The 21,542-nt window shown below is 44.8% G+C and overlaps 1 protein-coding gene across 3 annotated transcripts in view; it reads left to right on the forward strand.

The window, feature by feature from the left end:
• The first annotated feature begins 312 nt into the window (after positions 1 to 312).
• The window catches only part of pcsk5a (proprotein convertase subtilisin/kexin type 5a), a 31,639-nt gene continuing 10,409 nt past the window's right edge, over positions 313 to 21,542 (forward strand). For 2 of the 3 annotated variants that reach the window (XM_037118058.1, XM_037118060.1), the window contains exons 1-27: positions 313 to 891; positions 3,221 to 3,325; positions 4,111 to 4,284; positions 4,450 to 4,590; positions 4,889 to 4,965; positions 5,224 to 5,312; positions 5,409 to 5,581; positions 5,711 to 5,920; positions 10,333 to 10,433; positions 10,548 to 10,651; positions 11,021 to 11,141; positions 11,430 to 11,618; positions 12,559 to 12,695; positions 12,830 to 12,952; positions 13,122 to 13,224; positions 13,498 to 13,688; positions 13,922 to 14,006; positions 14,462 to 14,565; positions 14,710 to 14,848; positions 15,083 to 15,198; positions 15,549 to 15,651; positions 17,033 to 17,169; positions 17,725 to 17,925; positions 18,344 to 18,412; positions 18,560 to 18,602; positions 18,785 to 18,927; positions 20,559 to 20,759. In XM_037118058.1, coding sequence (XP_036973953.1) covers positions 742 to 891; positions 3,221 to 3,325; positions 4,111 to 4,284; positions 4,450 to 4,590; positions 4,889 to 4,965; positions 5,224 to 5,312; positions 5,409 to 5,581; positions 5,711 to 5,920; positions 10,333 to 10,433; positions 10,548 to 10,651; positions 11,021 to 11,141; positions 11,430 to 11,618; positions 12,559 to 12,695; positions 12,830 to 12,952; positions 13,122 to 13,224; positions 13,498 to 13,688; positions 13,922 to 14,006; positions 14,462 to 14,565; positions 14,710 to 14,848; positions 15,083 to 15,198; positions 15,549 to 15,651; positions 17,033 to 17,169; positions 17,725 to 17,925; positions 18,344 to 18,412; positions 18,560 to 18,602; positions 18,785 to 18,927; positions 20,559 to 20,759 — 3,529 coding nt within the window. In that variant the 5' untranslated portion in view covers positions 313 to 741. The remainder of the gene's footprint in view (positions 892 to 3,220; positions 3,326 to 4,110; positions 4,285 to 4,449; positions 4,591 to 4,888; positions 4,966 to 5,223; positions 5,313 to 5,408; positions 5,582 to 5,710; positions 5,921 to 10,332; positions 10,434 to 10,547; positions 10,652 to 11,020; positions 11,142 to 11,429; positions 11,619 to 12,558; positions 12,696 to 12,829; positions 12,953 to 13,121; positions 13,225 to 13,497; positions 13,689 to 13,921; positions 14,007 to 14,461; positions 14,566 to 14,709; positions 14,849 to 15,082; positions 15,199 to 15,548; positions 15,652 to 17,032; positions 17,170 to 17,724; positions 17,926 to 18,343; positions 18,413 to 18,559; positions 18,603 to 18,784; positions 18,928 to 20,558; positions 20,760 to 21,542) is intronic. The other variant, XM_037118059.1, reaches the window with a different exon arrangement.

The raw sequence follows: 21,542 nt of genomic DNA on the forward strand, positions 1-21,542 counted from the left end.
TAATGTCAAATGTATGACATGTCATGTCAAATCGATCACATAAAAGTAAAAAATTATACATAAAAAGTCAAACTTATGACATAAACAGTAAAACTTGTGACATAAAAAGTAAAACTTATTGCATAAAAAGTCAAATTTATCACATAAAAATCAAACTTATGATATAAATACTCAAAATTATACATACAAAGTCAGAATTACGTCAACTTGGAATAAATAAAAGCCTAAATAACAAGTTTAAAAAAAATTAAAACATTCAAATTGAAATCGTGAGAATTAAAAAGTCAAAATCATTAGATTAAAAACTCTTGTCTTTTTTATTATTATTATTATTTTGAAGTAGTTTTTGCATCACTGCTCCTGACAGTGATCACAGAGCTCCTGATGAGGAGAGAAACCAGTCTGGTGTGTTTGATCAGGGTGTAACTTAAACACAGAGCTGTCCCATAAGGCTGGTGCAGGTCGGATCCTAACAATGGACACACTGCAGCTGATCCCTGGCTCCCATGTTGAAGCAGTAACCTGATAGCTGCTTGTTCACAGCGAAGGAGAGTCAAGTCTTGACAGCTTCAGCAGAGAAGGTCCCCCCGTTTCTGCGCTTCTGAGCATCTCGTGGAACTCGCTCCTGCGCCACTTCATCTGTAAAACTTTCCGCGATGAGAAACACTTCCGAGTGCGGGGACGACGCGTGAGACGCCTGGGCACCGTCTATTTAGTGGAAGCCTCGTTATCTCTGCAGTGATGGTGCGCTTTTACGCGCTGTGGATGGGAACTCTCCTCCAGTTCTGTCATGCGACGATTTACACCAACGACTGGGCGATCAGAATAAGAGCTGACCTGGACACTGTCAACAGGATAGCAGAGAAATATGGATTTACTAACATGGGTCAGGTAGGTGTGATCAGACACACTGTGGGCCTACAGAAGAGGCTCCACACAGGGGCAGTCAGAGCAGAGAAACTGCAGTCAAGTCATTGTTTTCAAAGTTGTTTAATTCCTCAGGCTATGTAAATGTACAGGGAAGCTCAGAGTGTGAAGGCCTTTAGTCAGCAAGCCTCAAGCTCGGCCTCTTCCCACTGAACAGGTTCAACTACAGCAAAACTGCAAAATACTGTCTTGAATCTTACAATAGCTACTCATCATTGTCACTAAGTGTTGTAGATTTTTAGGAATGAATTGTACTACATTATCAGAGGCCTGAGCAGTGTGGCTAAGTCTAACACGATAGTCTTATTTTTAAACTTAAAATTGAACCTCTTTATTTTGAGTAGAACCACTTCATCAGGTCACAGAGACCACACAAATAAGTACAAAAATCCTGCCACACCAGTGAGCTGACCTGCTCTTACTTATTCACAGTTTCCTCTCCAATTTTCTCACTCGGGTTGTAATGGATGTGCTTGTGTTTTATGCGCGGTTGGTTTGTGAAAACACTCGGCCAGCAGTGAAGCAGTGGTGAGGTGGACTGTGAGCCATAGCACCTCGGCTGTCACAGCTGCAGTGTCTCTGGGCTCGCATGTAGAGCAGACAGGCCGGGTGGCGGAGGAGCGGCGGGCAGAGCCGGCCTGTCCGCTCTACCTAACGGGCCCAGAGACACTCCTGTAGCAAAGAGCGACTTGGGAGTGTTAAAGGGATTCAAATCACAAATCAGAGAGAAGGGTGACTGGTTCTACTATTGTGCCAGTAAGGCTGGCTGACAGGCCAAACAAGCTAGTTAAAAACACCCATGAAATTACCAAAATGCTAGAAATATTAAACTATAAACAACATGCATAATAAAGCAAACTGTGAAAAGTCACATTTTTTCACGTTATGGATGACAAAAGCAGTGAGATAATTTTAGACGACAAAAGCACTGAGTGCACTGTGAATATACGTTACGTTATACACATTACGCTGTGCAGAAGGACAATAAACATCTCTGCATGTTATTTCTTCACATTCTGTTTAACTTCACTGAAGTCTTGCATGTTTTAGAATAAAGTTCTCACATATAGCTCCTTTTTAATTCCTTTGTGTTCGGAATCCTTCGTCCACCATCTGCCAAGCAGAAACTAAGAGCGCCCATGTGTTTAATTTGTGTTCAAGATTTAAGAAATCATATTAGACTGTTCAAATGTACGTAGCTTTTATAGCCACTGTAGATGATTAGTGGGCCAAATTTGATAAATATAAATGGTAGAAGTAGGGCTAAACTTCCACTAAGCACTGCACAATGAAGTTAAGATATTAGCTTAATCATATAGACTGTAGAATTTTAATTTTGTGCAGTCCTGGAGAACTTTTTCTACCAGGAGTCAGCGGCTGCTCATTACACATCACATTACAAGCCTGTCGGGATGCCCGTGGGTGTGAGATGGATACCAAGCTGCCAAAAAAAATCTAATTTGTTCCCTCACCTCTCACCTTCATTTCATTATTCTAACCCTGACCTTAAAATATTAATTATCCAAACAGTTAAACCCTCAAAAGAACCCAGATCCAGGACTTTATTGCCATTTTTAATAAGGGTCACAAAGAAGCCGTCAGCGCTCGTGTGCTCGAAAGAGACAGAAACAGAAATCAGTCAGACGGCACACATCGATGTGCCTGGAGAATGAGCAAATAAAAGCAAAATCAATAAATAATAAAGCAAATAAATAAAACAGAGTGAGTTATCGAGGCCCGGGCCAATAAAATACAACACATGTACTCCCCGAGGATAGGTGGTGTAATGAAAGCTGCAGGTCTCGAGTCCATGTTTTCGCTGCACGTGATGTGAGCGACAACCCTGCGAAGCTGGAAAGATACTTCGCTTTATATCGCTGAGGTCAGAAGTCAAAAGTACATTTCAGAACGGAGACTTCAGAGAATAAATCAGTTTTATGATTTATTCTTGTCAGTCCCTGACAAAAGGCCAAGCTGTGTGTTTTTTTTATTTTTATTAAACACAAACACTAGAAGATCTTCTCTTGTATATTAAAGTTCTGTTTACGTCATGGCATTGTGGACACGCATGAGCAGCGGTGTGGCCCGGAGTCTCGAGGCTCAGGTTGCCTTTGGCCTGGAAAAACTATCACAGGTGTAAGGTAGCCGCCTTAATGAAAGACACCAAAGGCTGGTTTCATAATTTAACAGCTGTTTAGCGCAGTGGCAGAGCAGGATGGACAGCACACCTTCACCTGGAAAACAAAATTTAGAGGATTTGATGTCTTGGTTGTTTTTTTTTTGTTTGCACCAGATCGGATCCCTGAAGAGTTATTACAGATTTCGGCACCACGGGACAGCGAGGCGGTCCAATGTGTCCAACAGCGAGCTGACTCTTAGCATCGGCAAGGAGATCAAGGTATGGTAAAGGGATATTGGAAGGGCTCTGCTGGATTATTAATCAGCTGCTTGTTCCCTCCCTGCCTGCGAAAAACATAAGCACACACACACACACACACACACACGTTCATGCACTGGCCTCCTCTACACACTCAACTCTTCAAATGGCCTTATAGAGACTCACAACCTGAAGATGCCCAACATAAAACCTGATATCACACACCAGATTTAAAGATAATTGCAGTTTATTGGTGGGTCGTTATTTTTGTTGTCATTTTCAGCAAACCGAATCCACTAAGTTAACTGCTGAGATCTGGGATGCGTAAGAAATGAGTCAGACAGGCGGGAAGCCTCACAGTTAGTGGCGGCTCCTTCCCTGATACGATCTTCTTCTTCGCCTCATGTGGTCGGCCACCCAAAGCAACACGATGATAAAATTTTCCCAAAGCAACCATAAATAAAATGTTTATGTATTTATTAAAGATTTGATAAAAATAGGTTAGGAATCACCCAAGATATTATCACATTTCGAGGCGATGAGTCACCCACAAATGTGAGCCTCGTGGGCGCCACAGTCAAAGAAGAGGATCAACAGAGTCATGGCCATCTTGTGGATTTAGAAGTATTTTACCAGAGAAGTGCAAGATGTGACCTGTTGGTGGCTCTAGATTAAAAGTCAGAAGATCACCCAAGCTTCAGGATTCATCTTCAGACGGACGTGCATCCGTCCTTTAGCTGCTGAAACAGTCTGAGCCAAGGTGGTGGACATCTGTGCAGGTAGCCCCGTGTGTTTCCTTTTTTAAGGTGGAGTGGCTCCAGCAGCAGGTCGTCCAGAGAAGAACAAAGCGGAGACCCGGAGCCAGCACCATCTACTCTACTGGCACAAAGACCAAACACCTTCCCACTGCTCCTCCTCGGTCCAGCCGCACCCGGACGCTGCACTACAATGACTCAATGTGGAACAGCCTCTGGTACAATGTGAGTCAGTTCTTTTTAATTTTTTTTTTTTCTTTTCTTTTTTTTTTACAGAGCTCAAGTCTGAAACACAGACACACAAACCCAGACAGACAGAGCCCAAAATAGAGCCTGATTTATTCTTTGCTCCTGAGGGCTGAATTTGATGTCCCACTATTTGCTACACAGCACTGCAGCGAGTCCAAAGGCTGCCCGGCTCGTATGAACATTGCGGAGGCCTGGAGGAGAGGGTACACTGGGAAGGGTGTGGTGGTGTCTGTCCTCGATGATGGCATTGAGAGGGAGCATCCGGATCTTGAGCCAAATTATGTAAGTGCCCCGGGATGGGACGCCGTTCTCAGGGAAGGGGACATTAATCATAAGCAATTTGGCAGAGCTCTTAAGTGTAAGAGCGCAGAGCTGGGACAGATATTGCGAGCAAGAGCTTTTGGGCCAAAAGGTTTGGAAAGGCTGGCCAAGAGTATTGGAATGGACATTAAACGTCTGATCCACTTAACTGTCGAGTGGACTGGTGAATAATGCTCTTTGTGATTTGTCTGATGAAAACAGAGACAGATAGCCGCCGGCATCTTATTATGCTCTGCTACTTACGATCCATCTGATTCAGGATCCTCTCGCCAGTTATGATGTGAATGGACAAGACCGCGATCCCTCTCCCAATTATTCCGACGATGCTTCCAACTAGTGAGTACTTCCATATTTCTTGATTTTTCCCTTCGCACCTGTTTAGCCATTTCTATTCCTTTTTTTTTTTTTTTTTTTTTTTAATGAATGCATGCTTTTCTCTCCGTTTTGCAGTCATTACATGCATATATGGATATGCAAATTCCCCAGTCTGAATTCAGTCCTCTCACTGGTTTGATGTAACGGAAATAGCGCGTCTTCCCCTCATGCATATGCATCTAACCCCATGTTCTGATGTTCTCCTCCTTCCTTCCAAAGCCATGGGACTCAGTGCGCGGGGATGGTTGCCGCGGCTGCAGTTTACTCTCACTGCACAGTCGGAGTCTCTTTCCAGGCACGGATCGGCGGTGAGTCCATGTGACAGGACGAAAAAAAACCAAGGACTGATAGAGGTCAAAGTTCTTTAACGTTATCATAACTCTTGTGTCCCCTTCACCCCTAAGGTATCCGTATGATGAACGGAGACGTGACAGACATCGTAGAGGCCCAGTCACTGAGCTTCAGACCTCAGCATATTGACATCTACTTAGCCAGCTGGGGGCCGGAGGATGACGGGGCCACTTTGGAAGGGCCCGGACCTCTGACTCGGCTCGCCTTGCAAAATGGCATCAAAACAGTGAGAGAAAGAGCAATAATGAGTGCTTGTTGTTTGTTTTAAGTGCACTTCATCTTTTCCCTCTTATCAGTGTGTAAATACTATTGACAAAATAAAGACCTCTGTCTGCTTTTCCCCAATTAATCTCAGGGCCGGCATGGGAGGGGCTCTGTCTTCGTCTGGGCGTCAGGGAGCGGAGGGCTGAGAGGTGACCATTGCTCATGTGACGGCTACTGCAGCAGTATCTACACTATCTCTGTCAGCAGCAGCAGCACTCAGCGGGGCAGCCAGCCAGATTACCTGGAGCGGTGCTCCTCCACTCTGACGACAGCTTACACTGGTGGGCAGATAGAGGAAACGGTGAGTTGAGGCTGTGAGGAACATGAGGAACATCTTCAGTGTCATTGTTTAGTAGCAGAACATATAAGATGAGCTGACGTATGTACGGTTAGTGGAAGCATCATGGTGCTCGGTTTTGTGTTCTGATATTCACTGTGCTTTACAAAGTTTTGCTAAAATACTTTTTCTCCCATCACCCCAAAATCAAAATAGTCATTATGTAGAAATGAGCATTTTGTGCTGTATCCTAGCTATAGTCCTATCAATAAAGACACACACACAAAATGATATTAGAATAAAAGATACATTTTTTGAAAAAGTAAATGTGTTCCGCTGGTAAACATCCTCATCACAATCGAGGTAAACTGCAGAGTCTTTAAAGGAGCAGTATGTGGGCTTAGCGTTGAGGTTGCAGATTGCAATCAACTGAATACCCCTCTTCCTAGAAATGCAGAAGTCCCTCTCCAGAGCGAGTGTTTGGTTTGTTTGTTCTGGCCTACTGCAGAAACACAGCGGTGCAACATGGCTTACTCCATGGAAGAGGATCTGCTCACTCTGTGGATATAAAGGGTTCATGTTAAGGTGACAAAAACACAGCGATTCTTAGTTTCAGTTTTTTTTTGTTTGTTTGTTTGTTTTTTAATTATTGTCACTCGCTCTTGAAAACATACAATCATGTTCCATTTCTACCAATAGGTCCTCCTAAGTCCTTCATGGTGAGGCTTTTATGTGCCTAAAGGTGGAAACTGTTAACTCACAAGCACACAATTGCACATTTATGGAACAAAAAAAAAAAAAAAAGACTCATGGTTAATTACTTGTGTTTAAATGGAGCACTCCAACCCAAGGATTTCCCTGTTTCCCCTTTTCATTTGTCCCGACCTGTATCATTCTTTTCAAGAAAACTCATAAAATAAAGTGTTTCAACCTGTATTGAAATATGAAATATTTAAAGCTGCTAACATCTCACCTATAACTACAAACATGTTTAAAAACTGAGAATGAAATGCTTCTGCTGCAGTCGAGTCGACAGCGATCGTGACAGAACTGCGGTCTGTGTTCTGTTTTGATACTCATTTTGTTGCCTTCAAGCCTCTGAAGACACAACAGCCAGCCCGGCTTCCAGAAGTTCAGAGGCTGGAGGAGCGTTTATGACATATTTGCAAACATGTTTGTTCTCTCTTTTTGATTTAACAGCACATCTGAAAAATCCCCTTTTTTGCATCATATTTAATGACGACACTCCCAACTTTGGTTGAACTCTAAGAGGTGCCAGCTGCTTAAAGCCAGAAAAAACACACTTGGGGAACGAGACGGAGGCTGAGGGGGGAGCTGTGTTTTAGGCGAGCAAGCGACAACCTCTCGCAGTTGATTGTGATGGTCTGAGACACCTGTCAATCAAACGAATACGCCCCAGACGTGCTCCATATGAACTTTTCTTTCTGGTGAAATGACAACTTTTAAAATTCACACGACGCAAGAAGAAGTGAAAATTAACCAGTATACCCCGCTGTTGTTATTTTTTTTTCTATAACCTCACACGGTGTTCTTTCCTCCATTCACTCCAACAGATGCCGACTATTTTTGGAGCTATAGTTTATTTACGCGTAAAGCTGTCAGAGGAGCCGCGTTGTAAGGCAGATGAAGCTCTTTTTAATTATACAGTAGGAGCCTTTGTAAACATCCTTGAGGCTAAACTTAGACACAGGAGGCTTACAGTAGCATGCCAGCACAGACAATATGGCCAAATGACAATCTTCTTGAAATAGATTTCCCTATGGAATCTGTCCTACTTCTACTTCTTTTTGTTGCCCGATTGATTGTCAAGTTTTGTGGGTTTTTTTGCATGGCAGCGCACCGGAGAAAGACCGTAATTATGCAGTATGTAATTACGTAGCTGTTTGGAAACGGTATCAATGGGAAAAAAAGCAACACCCGCACGTTGTCTCCAGATACTGTGTTTATTTCCGTAGACTGTGCGTCGATGTAAATCACATCCTTGTCAGACGGAATTTTTAGTTTTTGATGTTTCTCTGTTTTAATAAATGTGTGGTATGGAGTCAGGCGGCGGATGCTCACCTCACTTTAGGTAATTTGCCAGGGTCATGGTTAAACAGAGTTAGGCGCCTCATTAGAGTTAATTGGATGAACATTGAGAGCTACTCCTCTGGCCTCGGGGCTCACCGAGGGCTTTTCCTCTTGTGTTTTCTTTCGGCAAAACCTCCTGTTTAGCACACCTGACAACACGCGCACACACTCACCACAAATATGCAAAAACCTGGCGATGCTGCACTTTCTCTGAAAGCACTCGATGCGTAATTTGTCATTTAAAAAAGTCAGGAAGGTCAGGTGCCACTATGAAAGAGTATGAAATAAAATGAATGATAGAATAAAACAAAAAAACTTCAGAAGAGCAGATAAAGTACTTGAAGAAGAAGAAGAAGAACTTGAAGTATAAAAGTACAGACCCACAGGTAGTGTTGTATTCAAACTAATTCAAAGAACATGACGCAGTAGTGTGGTGAATTTAGTTTAATTAACCATTTGTTTTGTTTTTGAGTGAAGCTGAGACTTAAACCAGCTGGGAACAAATCAGTCAGTCTCCTTTGATTAATTCCACAGCCCGTCACTCTCAATCTGAAAGCTAAATCAGATTGTACTCATAGATACCAGCCACCTAAATACGCCTGATCTATTTCATCAAGATCGATGCATCATTTCCTTAGAAATAAACAAAAAATGTGAGAAAACCTTCCTTGTTCCGTCTATTTTCCGGTTATGCACCAAAAGTTAATGGGGTCTATTCTGAGCCGAGACCCGTCCCCCATTCAAGTTTCATAGAAATCTGTTAAGTAGTTTTTTGTTTTTTTTTTGTGTTATCCTGCTGAATAAAACCAACCAGCCAACAAACCAACCAGTAAATGGACCTGGCTGAAAACACAACCTCCTCAGTGGAGGTAATAAAGATATGATTAAAAAAGAGAGACCTAATGGTTTTTCGGCCAAATGGCAAAAAGAATCACCAATGAAATGAGGAAAATTCAAGCTCGAACATTCTGAAAATGAACAAAATATTGGTTTTATTAATAGTTCATCCATTCATCTATTTTCTTCCGCTTATCCGGCACCGGGTTGCGGGGGCAGCTATCTAAGCAGGAACACACAGACTTCCCTCTCCCCGGACACTTCCTCTAGCTCGTCCTCGGGGTCTCGTCCCGGTGGGGCATGCCAGGAACACCTCCCGGCGTCCAGGGGACATCCGAAACAGATGCCCGAGCCACCTCAGCTGGCTCCTCTCGATGTGGAGGAGCAGCGGCTCTACTCCTCCCAGGTGACAGAGCTCACCTTATCTCTAAGGGAGCGCCCCGCCACCCTGCGGAGGAAGCTCATTTCGGCCGCTTGTATGCGGGATCTTATTCTTTTGGTCATGTCCCAAAGTTCATGGCCATAGATGAGGGTAGGAACGTAGACTGACCGGTAAATCGAGAGCTTCACCTTTCGGCTCAGCTCTCTCTTCACCACAGACTGATACAACGACCGCATTACTGCGGCCGCCGCACCAATGTCAGTCTAGCACTCCATCCTTCCCTCATTCGTGAACAAGACCCCAAGATACTTGAACTCCTCCACTTGAGGCAGGAGCTCTCCCCCAACCCAGAGGGAGCAAGCCACCTTTTTTCCGGTCAAGAACCATGGCCTCAGACTTGGAGGTGCTGATTCTCATCCCAGCTGCTTCACACTCAACTGCAAATCACCCCAGGACATGCTGGAGGTCTTGGCCTGAAGGAGCCAACAAGACAACATCATCTGCAAAAAGCAGAGTTGAGATCCAGCGGCTCCCGAACCAGACCTCCTCCAGGGCTGCGCCTAGAAATTCTGTCCATAAAAATAATGAACAGAACCGGTGGCAAAGGGCAGCCCTGCTGGAGTCCAACATGCTATGGGAACAGGTCTGACTTACTACAGACTCATGCTCCGGTCGTACAGGGACTGTTCAGCCTTTAGCAGAGGGCCTCCGACCCCGTACTCTCGGAGCACCTCCCACAGAATGCCACGAGGGACACGGTGGAATGCCTTCTCCAAGTCCACAAAAGATATGTGGACTGGTTGGGCAAACTCCAGTGAACCCTCGAGCACCCTGCGGGGTGGGTATAGGGTTCATAGGGTATAGAGCTGGTCCAGTGTTCCACGGTTGTGTTAATATAGCACCAAGCCCTACTTAATAATCAATGATCAGTCTACAATATGGGACCTTTTTAATGGTTGACAAAAGGGTACAACATTGTGGTAGATGGTATATATCTTAACACTGTGTGAAAGTCTTGTGTGGCCAACTCTACTGAAGCCACCCGGCACAGAAGGGCACAGTCCTGTATAACCGCAGGTGAACACTGTTAATTATTAAAGCTGAACAGATCTGGTGTCCCTGACAGGCAACGCTGGGTCCGCGGCAGAGCTGCAGCCGGGCTAAATCCTCGACCTCCCTCTCCTCCTCCGTGGCTGCAGGCATCATCGCTCTCACTCTGGACGCCAAGTAAGCACCCTCCCCCCCTTCCACATACAAAATCCATACATGCGGGCCGATTTAACAGGTATGACCGGGTAATGATCGGATAATGATTTTCCGTTTGACCTTTTTTTTCCTCAGCCCCTCGCTAACCTGGAGGGATGTGCAGCACATTATCGTCCGAACATCAAAATCTCATCCTCTCATCGCTCCTGACTGGCGCGTTAATGGAGCTGGGTACAAAGGTATCCCCACCGGGCTTCAGCTACATTTTCTAATTCCGAGCTCAGTATTTGCGAGTTGTTTAGAGGGGAAATGTATATAATTGCCATACGTCTTTTAATGGCAATCCTCCCGAAACGTATAATAAAGAACGTCGACAGAGATAAGTTAAGCTTGATAAGCATCTTTTGGTAAATGTTCTCTCAGCTCTTTTTTAGGGAAAACTATCAAACAGCGTGCATGCAAACTAATGAGACACTGCGAGAGGAACAGTAATAAACGCCCACAAAGTCTCAGGAGAGCGTGTTGTCTTTTATAAGTTACAGCGCTTTTTATGCCCCAGCTAATGTGGTGTGTATATGTGTGTATGTGTGTCTGTGTGTGTGCGTCAGTGAGCCACCTATATGGCTTTGGCCTGCTGGATGCTGCGAGCATGGTGAAGGAGGCCGAGCGCTGGAAACAAGTTCCCTCGCAGCATGAGTGTGTGGAGGAGGCCCCCATCCATGTGAGAAGGTATCAGACCAGCCGCACTGCGAGAGAGATCTCCGCTTTGAGTCGGGGCTTCCCCTTGATTCCTCCGCTTTTATCGCACTTTATCTATTTCTGTCTCAGCTCTCGCGTTTGGGTTCCTCTCACACTGACTCTCTCACACACACACACACACACACACACACACACACTTTAATGGGTGTCATTTTCTTTATTGCTCCTCTGCTTGTGTCTCTTTTTTTTCTGAAGCCTCCTCTCTCATCTCTGCTGCTCACTGCGTCTCTTTATTCTCCCCCCGTCTCCTCCTCACAGAACTATTCATCCCGGCTCCGTGCTGACGTCTGTGTACGAGAGCGCCGGCTGCTCCGGCAGGGCCCTGCAGCGCGTTGTTTATGTGGAGCATGTCGTGGTCCGTGTTACCATCACTCACGGGCATCGCGGCGACCTTTCCATTACGCTCGCGTCCCCTTCAGGCACCGTGTCGCAGCTGCTGGCAAACAGGTAACTAAGAGCAATGCTCAATCAAGGACAGGGTGTGTGGAAAGCTAAAATATTACAACACTCCCCCCCTCCGGCTTTTACCTCATGGTTACTACGTGCAGCAGCAATCTGTGGGCCACACTTTCTTTTCATTCGGAGCACAGCACAGAGCTGAATTTCATCAGTTTGGCACCTTGTTGCATTAGAGGGGGGGGGGGAAATATGGATTCTGGCAATCACTCGTAGAAAATCACAGGGGATCAGAGAGCTGGTATTCGGGCGAGTTTCTGGCAAAAAATTAATATCTGGCAAATTTCTGCTGCGTGCGGTGTCTTACTTTAGGCCAACTCTGCAATTCTAAAAATACACAAATTACAAATTAGCAGCCAGAGAGCCTCCTAGTGTTGATTAAAGTTAAGTTCTCCAATGAGTGAAATTACTGTGTAGCATGTGAAAGTCGTCATAGTATCACAGTGGTGGACCCACACTATCACACGATTCTTCAGTTCACCTCAGCTCTTTGGAATAATTTAGAGTCTTTTGGCCCATTGTTTTGGTTTCAGGGCATGTTTACTGTTTTGGCTCTCATAGCGTCAATTACACAGTTAGGGACTGTCGTGTGGAGACAGTGAAGCAGCTGAAGAGACAGATATTTCCCTCAGGAGGTGGTAGAAACCTAAAACAGAGAAAAAAAGAGAATACATTTTTATTTTCATCAAGTGGAAACAAACACGGCTATGAATGAATGATGAGTTATAAATGAGAAAAAAACTTTGTCAAATTGAACTGTTGAACTTCTACTTATTACTTTTCATGATAATAAGTGGTAGTGGTTTTACTAATGGAGGCAGCAGTAGTAGTTGAAGTAGGTGTAGTAATGGTGGTAGTGGCAGTAGTAGTAGTAGTAGTAGTATGACGATGAGGATGCTGATGTTGATGCTTATGTAATGTTGTGGTTTAGGCCTCTTGACGACTCCACAGAGGGATTTCAGAACTGGGAATTCATGACGACTCACTGCTGGGGGGAGCAGGCAGCAGGGGAGTGGACTTTGAAAATCGAGGATACTCCCTCCCAGAAGAGAGACGCCGCTGAACTCGGTCTGCTCCATCTCTCTGTAACATCTCAGCATTTTGAAACAGGCGCTGCAGTTTAGCTAGTGCGGCAGCTAAAATACAGTGGAGGCCTCCCGGGACAGACCTCTCATCCTGCTCTCATTCTTTTTTTGCCACAGGGACGCTGGAGGAGTGGTCCCTGGTGATTTACGGCACTGCGGAGCGGCCATATCCCGCACATCGTGTGCGAGTCCGATCGGCCGAGACGCCGATGGACGGTGACATCACTGAGGAGTACAGCGGTGAGTCATATGTTAGGCTGCCTCTTCCCTCACAGCCGCTAAACGCACTTGAATGCAGATTTACCATCAAGCGCAATTATTTAATGTAAATAAGGAACTAGAGTCAAAAATCTGAATAATTTCCTCTTGTTGCCCTGATGCAGCTGTGACTTTGCGTTTGCCCTTCCAGGACCCTGCGACCCAGAATGCAGTGACGATGGTTGTGAGGGGCCCAGCCCGCAGCAGTGTGTCACGTGCTTACACTTTTTTCTCAAGTTCAAGAACAACACAAGGTTAGCGTGATCACACAGCATAGAGTGGAGCCGGGAGACCCAGAATTCACTGTACAGTATCTGTGTATACTGTTGCCGCAGCGCATATGGCTCGCGCATATTGCGAATGCAAACAATCATCATGTGTTTACTGTTCATTTCACAGAAGACAAAAAAGTGTCATTGACCATGGTTTTCACATTATGGTGGTGAAAATCTCTCCCCAGCCTCCCACTCATGTAGAGAGTGACACCTCCTGTCCTCTGTGTGCTTTGGTCCGTGTCTGTCCAATAGGACGTGCGTATCAGAGTGTCCCAGGGGATTCTGGGGTGACCGTCGCCGTTGTAAGAGGTGCTTCTCCTCCTGTGTGAGCTGCACCGGGAGTCGCAGCGATCAGTGCACTTCCTGTATACCTGGTCATTACCTGACCGAGGGGACCAACACCTGCACAGCCCACTGTGGGGACGGCTACTACCTCGACCACGGTCTGCCTTTTTTAATATCCGAGTGTTTTGTCATATTTGTTTGTAATTATACTGAACGAGACAGGCGGAATATCCTCGAGTGAACCTTTAAGGGGTCTATTGTTTGGAACCAGCTGCATATGAGCCCGCTAATGAATAGTCAGTTGATGTAACTGCAGTTGAGCGGTGTGTGAGTGAGATTGATTAATCGCTCTGATGTGTATTCCATGTGTATTGTTTCGTTTCCCCCACAGATGCAAATATGTGCAGAAAGTGTAGTGAAAACTGCTTGAAGTGCACCTCCTACAGCATCTGCACGGAATGCAAACCAGACACAAGGTGAGGCGAATTCTCTGATGATGCTTGAATTAACTGCTCGGTAAACACTGCTACTTCTCCTCCAGCCGCTGAGAATACTGATTCCCCCTGTGCAAACACAGACCCTCTGCAGCATCTCAACAATTAGGAAACGCTACAATATCTTTTCAACTCTGCATTTAAAAAGAACGCGTCAGCCCTCCCTTTCCCTGCCTGAAAAAGAAAAATGGATCTCCATTTCCATTTTGCAATATCATCATGGGAGAAGGACAAAACAGCTCTTGTCAGATTCACCACATTGTTAGAAGTAAGAAGTTTCCGGAGTGCTGTGACTCAGTTCGCCAAGTACTTGTGGTGGTGTGCTGTGGGTTGGAAAACTGAGACTGCAGTCTAAAAGGCTATGAGTCATCTTGACGGTGTCACATGATTGGCTGTGTGTGTGTCACGGTGCCACATGCTCTCTTCGCCCTCTCCAGTCTGCAGGGGAATCGGTGCCAGCAGAGCTGCGCGCCGGGGTTCTACCACGAAAAGCAGGAGGGCGCATGCCTGCCCTGTCACGAGGCCTGCGCTACCTGTGCAGGTGAGGGCACAGGTCAAGGGGCGGGGGGTTCGGAAGCGTATGAAAAACTCTAGAGCTCACGACGCGGAGCTGTTTTCCGTCCGTCTTTGTGTCCTTCATCCGTTTTTTAAAAACATGTTTGCTCCTGCCTCGCTGCGGCATCAGGTGCAGGTGTCGAAAAATGCAATCGCTGTGCAGAAGGCTACTTGATGGAGGAGTGGAGGTGTGTGCCCTCCTGCAGTGCCGGCTTCTACGCCACAGAGCCAAACCCAGAGATAGCTGATGGGCACAGGATATGTAGGAGGTGAGCTCACTGGTGTGTGTGTTCAGGTGTGGGTGGTTTGTTTATCTGCTGATGGCAGGCCTTATTCTGGTGGTTGGCTTCTGTGCTTGTTTTCGAGCTTGTGTTTGTTTGTGAGCGGCTGTATGGGTGTAGTTTCATCCTCTCTGTGATTTTTGTAATTTTTAAATTTTTTTTCATGGCCAGTACGTGTGTTTGTGTTGCGCATGTGTTCAGTCTCGGCGCTCTCCTCTTCAGGTGTGACGCCAGCTGTCTCACCTGTGTGGGGCCGAGCCGGGGGAACTGCAGCAGCTGTTCCAGCGGTCACAGCCTGCAGGATGGAGTGTGTGTTGTTAACACCGAGTGCACAGACGGTCAGTCAAGCGTCTTCTTTCTCTATTACGTGTTTGGCTCACTGCTGTCCGATAAACATAATTCCACCTTAACACATTTTTTTTTTCCACTCACAAACACAAGTATTTGCTTTAACTGAATTAATATCATATGTACACAACAGCTGCCAGTGTTTGACGAGAGTCTGAAAGCTGTTTTAGGTCCGTCTGTGTGTATTTGTTAGACAGCTGAGCCATAAGTCAGGGTTTGTGTACATGCGATGTGTATGTGATCCTTCCTACCCTTGCCATCTGACATTAAACCCACCTCTGCGCATCAGAGGGTTACTCATCTCTCAGTCAGCGTCACGCTCTCACTGTATGTCCATCAGGACAGTACCACGACAGCAGCGGGAAGTGCCACGCATGCGATGCAACGTGTCTGAAGTGCACAGGGCCGCACGGAGAAGACTGCATCAGCTGTGTTTCTTCACAGTGAGTTGGTCTTGACTTCTTCAGATTCAGGGTCAGGGAGGAAATTAATGCATCCCGCTGTTTCTCGGAGGAGGAAGAAAATGGAGTCTCACCAGTGCGCAGAGAACAAATAATGATGTATCAGAGATATTTTTACCACCACACACAGTAAGACTCTGATGGACTTGATATAAAAAATAATTGTGTGTGTTATTAAAGCCAGTCTTGTCTTGTCTTGCAGAAAAGGAATATAATATTCATAATTATGTTTTCATCTTGGAGTGAATATTTTATTTCTAAAATAGGCCAGATAGCACAAACCAAACGCTGCCCTAAAGACGGACTGTCTTTCACGTCCTTTCGTGTTTTTAGCGGTGGGACGAGGGATGCTTAGTTGATTGCAATCTCCAACTTCACCACTAGATGTCACTAAATCCTCCACACTGGTCCTTTAACTGAGTCCTAATCAACAACCAGTGTTGAGCAAGTTACTCAGGAAGTGTACTCTTTATTTATTTTCTCCATTAAAAAGTAATAACAATACTTTATCTCTTATTTGGTATCAAAAGCAATTGGTCACGTTACTTGTTATATTACTTTTACATGAGTAAAGAAAGAAAATCTAATTGTATTTACGCTGCGAGACCTAATGACGTAACTTTAATATAATCGCTCATTTTGAAGCTGTGAACTCTTGCACACTCATTACAGGGAAACGTAATATAATCACGGTAATCTGTTACTGTAATAACAAGTTACTCCCCAACACTGTTAACACTTGTTACGATAGTGAATGAATCTGTCCACAAAGTTGTTTTGGGAAATAAAAAAACCTCTATGGTTCCAACGTCTCTTTGTCTTTGTATAATTTTAAACTGAGTACGATTGTGGACTTTTAGTCAGACATTTAAAGACGTCACTTTGGGAAGTTGTGATTGTTTCCTCGATTTGATTGAATTTGAAAAAGTCATAAAAATTGCCATTCGTAGTCTGTTTCTTTCCGCCTCATTTGGCAGGAGAAAATTGAACCAATTACCAATCTATGACAAAAGACATTTACTGTATTTAGTTAGGAGTAGGAATAGTTTAGGGTTATTGTTTTTCTTTATATCTGTGTGGATGTATGGATGCATGCATATGTATGCAGTACAGAATTTCGACTAATCAGCATCAGTATCTAAAAGTCCCACATTGCCTCTCAGTTTAACGAACCATCACCAGCCCTCCCTCTGCTCCCCCTGTGTCAACACGCTCAGCTTCATCTGTGTAACTCTGCCATATGTTACCTGCTGGGATGCAAATGAGTTCAGCTCATTTGCATAGACATAATTCATGTCTTCATGTTGATTTTGCGGCGCTGCAGCTGAAAAAGTGTTTTTTGTGACGCCGCTGTCGGCTGCAGGGCTCTGGACGACGGCCGCTGCGTGGAGGAGTGTGCCAAGGGCAAGTTCCGGTCAGGTGGCCGGTGTCACCTGTGTGACCACACCTGCGCCACCTGTGTGGATGCAGGAGCTGCCAACTGTACCAGCTGTGACACCGGTGAGGCCTGAACGAGCACGTATACAGTATATACTGTTTGTGTGTGTGTGTGTGTGTGTGTGTGTGTGTGTGTGTGTGTGTGTGTGTGTGTGTGTGTGTGTGTGTGTGTGTGTGTGTGTGTGTGTGTGTGTGTGTGTGTGTGTACCACTTCCTCTACAAAATGTGCATTAATATGCAGGTATTTTGAAGACAGGTTAACCTGTTAAAAGTAGGTGATCGACTCCTTTCCAGTTGCCAGGAGAAGAGTTTGCCTTTCTATTAGTTTTTATTCATGTGTGTCAAGTTCAGCATCAGAAATGCACCAGACAAACATGAGACAGTCGAGAGCAGCACATCACACACCAATATTTACTCCGTGGTTGTCTCTGATCTGATCTCCACTCACTTCTGATGAAATATTCGTCTCTTTAGCTTTAATTGCTGCACTCTGTTCACCCGCTGCTGGATGACTTCGTGCTGTCTGCTGTTCCGTGCTGGGAAGTTGACGAAGCCAAAGTTCAGCCAAAGTTCAACATCGCCGCTCTTCACACCACGATTTTTCTGTTTCTCCTCCAGACAAGTTTGGAATGGAGCGCTACCTGTACACAGGCCAGTGTCTGGACGCCTGCCCCGAGGCCTTCTACCACACCAAAGAGAGGAGCTGCGAGCGCTGCTCGGACCACTGCCGGCTCTGCACAAGCCCGACTCACTGCCTCAAGTGTAACTCATCCTACTACGTGTCCGGCGGAGTGTGTGCCAAGCTGGAGTGTGGAGAAGGTAAACAGGCTCACAGCGTCATTTAGGAGTTCTCACATGCTGCTTGGATGGACCCAGTTGTCATATTGAGAAGTCTGCTTCAAAATTCAGTGTTGTTGAGCTTGTTAGAGGATAAATTCAACCAAACATTACGATTCAGTCATTACTGACAGATGGAAAGTCAGGTGAGGCTTCGTAGTTTCCTGACTTGCTGATTTGTTGTTCTGACTTCAGGGGACGTTCACGAGAATTCCCCCAGTTGAGAACCCTCCGGGGGAGTTTCGTGATTATTCCGACACCGCGTTAATGCACTTTAAGTGTCAGAGATGACCTTGTAAAGTGTTTTGTCACACCTGTCCATCATTTGCCCTCTCGCCTTTTTTTTTTTCAAAATGTTTTCCACTTTCTCTGACGGTTGCGTTCCCTTTACTTCTCCCAGGGGAGGTGGAGGATCCAGATTACGACGACTGCATGGCCTGCGAGGAGGGCTGCAGGAAGTGCGTCCTGTGTAAGTCACGGCTCAGAGGCCCAAATGAACGCTGCCCACAGCAGAGCGAGCTCTCCTCCCAGTGTGTTGCCGACCGTGTTCAGGAGTTTTTCCTGGTAGTTGCAGTTAAAGAGGAGAGCTGAGTTTTTTTTTGTCTGCTTTCAACAGATAACCCCAGGCATTGCCTGTCCTGCATTGAGGGCTTTTACAAGTAAGGCTGTGTGCCTCACTGTCTCCATGTGTGATCTCGCCTCTCTGCACCCGCTCTGCCTTTCAGTTCACTGCCATGCTAGAATAAAAAAGGGACCTTTTTTTTGCTGTGAGAGTACAGTGTGTGTGTGTGTTTGTGTGAGGGAGATCTGCAGGTGTATAGACTGCTGCTTTTGTTATCAGTTTTCAGGATGGCTGCTACAAAAACTGCCCGGCGAAGACATACAGCGTGGAAGAGGACATGACCTGCGTTCCGTGCGATGACAACTGTGTGAGCTGCGATGTACACGAGTGCTACTGGTGTGAGACCGACCTTTTCTTATCAGGTAAAACGGCCCCTCCACCAAGACATGAAGACATGGTGTATTAATTAGGAAGCAGTATTCAGATCCTTCACTTAGAGTAAACAGAGGCAAAATCAACCCACTGTTGGAACTACTTTCATTTCCCAAATCTATCCTCCAAAGTTATTCCAGATATTTTGATTACACACTGACATGATGGCATGATATTAACAGATGTTTTTAAAGGTGCATTATGTAGTTTTAGGGAAGACATTTGAATCAGAAGAGAAAGATCTTTATTTACTTTTTTTTTATGCCTTATCAAGTAAACAATCCCTCCTCATTTTCATTACTGAACAAACAAACTGACCTTAAAGGACAACACATCTTCATACCGTTTTGCTTTGTTTATGAGTGGCGGACCCTGCCACCTTTCAAGCTTCAAACAGTGATCTGGGGACCTTATTTTCCTCTGAGAACAGCTTGTTTATTCAGTTATGGGAAAAATAAATATTTCTGAGATTGTATTTTTACCTTTTTTATTTTGTAAATATTAGAATTCTGAGTTTGAATTGGGGTGGGGGGGAATTATTAGAGTGTGACACATCGAGGGCCCTGAGCGACAGCCAGTGGTGAGGATGAAACTGACTGTTTCTCGTGCAGAGCATTTCACCTCTTTTTTTAAGTTTAGTGGTTTAAACACTTGTCGCTGCTTTTACGTTTCAAATGAATTCCTGAATCATTGTGCTAATTATTCATCAGTAATGTTGTTTTTGGCACCAGAAGATAAATATGTGTATATTTACAGAGTGATTAGATAACATGAGTTATAGAGGCTATTTTGCACAGATATAAATACAGGTGTGCTTTGAGGTTTTGGCTCGATCTTTGGTGTGTGGAAACCGCAGATCTGAGGTATTAAAACTGGATTCAACTGGATTTTGAGAGCTGTGCAAGAGAGGAGGACCAGAGAGGACCTCAAATTAAAATGCAGATACCGCTGTTAGTTCCTGTCATTTCAGTTTATACTGTGCTTTATTAGTGCACATTACCAAGCAAAACTGCAATGAATCAAATCACTAAATAGTAAATGCCTTGCGGTAAAGTCTTCGTTGGCCCCAGGGCAGATCCTCAATTGGTCACACAGCCTTGACTGTAGCTGTCAAATAAACATAGTGGACTAAGAGTGCAACATTTCTCTCTAATATGTTGTTAATTATAAGTATAAAGTGTGTACAAGCACTGAGCATGAAAAATAATTACAAAGATTATCCAACAGATGTTACAGTGCACAGGTTTTGTTGTAAAATAAAACGGATCTCAATAAATGCAGCACAACATGAGAGGCTGTTTTATTCACTCCATTCATTTTACTTTATTGTCCTTGACCTACATTACCCACAATGCATCTAGACTGCAGGCAGTTCTGCATAAGTTTCCATTGTTCTGCCGGCAGCGTCTAATGCAAAGCTGCTGACCTCCAGTAGAGCTGAGGAGCGTTAATGCAGTAGTTCTTCACAAGACCTGTGAAATAGACTTTGATGTGCAAATTAGTGGAAATACACTTCAAGCAAAGTACGCGTACTTCAAATCATGATCTTGCCCTGCTAAGTGGACTTCACACAACACAGATCTCAGAAGCCAGAGAAACAAACGGCTCTTATTTTCCCCAGAGGGGAGTTGTGTTTCAGAGTGTCCCGATGGTTTCTATGGCGACGAAGACACCAACGACTGCGAGGAGTGTCACCACGGTTGTGTGACATGTAGCGGCCCGGAGGACGATGACTGCCTGTCGTGTGAGGAGGCGAAGACGCTGGAAAACGGAGAGTGTGTGTCCGACCACGAGGTCTGTCCCATTAAGACCTTTCGCAGCGGTGAGACTAATACTTATGTATTCCACTAATCCAACTGTCTGCCCATAATGAATCAGGGATTTGGGCACTTTCACAGGGGCAGAAAAGAAATCTTGGAGGGTAATTGGTCTGTGTGCCACCGTCCCTGAACCCTGCACCAACTTAAGTGCTCAAGACGGTCAGAACGACCGAACATCAGCCAGATACGGACTTTGAAATAATTGATTGTATATGCCGAACGTTTAGCTCTTCCGTGGAATTAGTTGGACAGACCTTTAAACAACATATGGTAATTAGTGTGAAGCTGGACATCTTAATTATAGGAACTGAAATAACTCAGAGAAAAGTACATAGGTTAATACGAAGGTTGAAAATGAACACACGCAAGTAAAGTTATTCTAAAACTTTGGAACTTTGAACAGCAATGTGTTGTGGGAGGACACTGGGCCTTCGTGTCAAATTGATTTAGTTTGTGAAGAGTGGGTTTTCATACTATTACTAATTGCTGCTATTTTAATTGCTGTTGTTCAAGAAATTCTGAGAGATTTGTTGACCCGACAGGCTCGCTGTTTCCTCCTGTTTCCAGTGTTTCTGCTGAACAAAGCTAGTTAGCTGCTAGCGCTAGTTTTATATTTAGCATGCAGACAAGAGAGTGCTTTTCAATCCTCACAGCAAATGAGCATGTTTCCAATGTCAAACTAAATCTTTACAGTGGACTGGAGACAAGGCACAAAATTCAACACTTATTTGATGCTGAAATGGCTCCTGAACACATCATGACTCAATATTTTAGTCACTTGTACA

This window comes from Acanthopagrus latus, chromosome 12 (genome assembly GCF_904848185.1).
Source record: "Acanthopagrus latus isolate v.2019 chromosome 12, fAcaLat1.1, whole genome shotgun sequence".
Taxonomy (NCBI): domain Eukaryota; kingdom Metazoa; phylum Chordata; class Actinopteri; order Spariformes; family Sparidae; genus Acanthopagrus; species Acanthopagrus latus.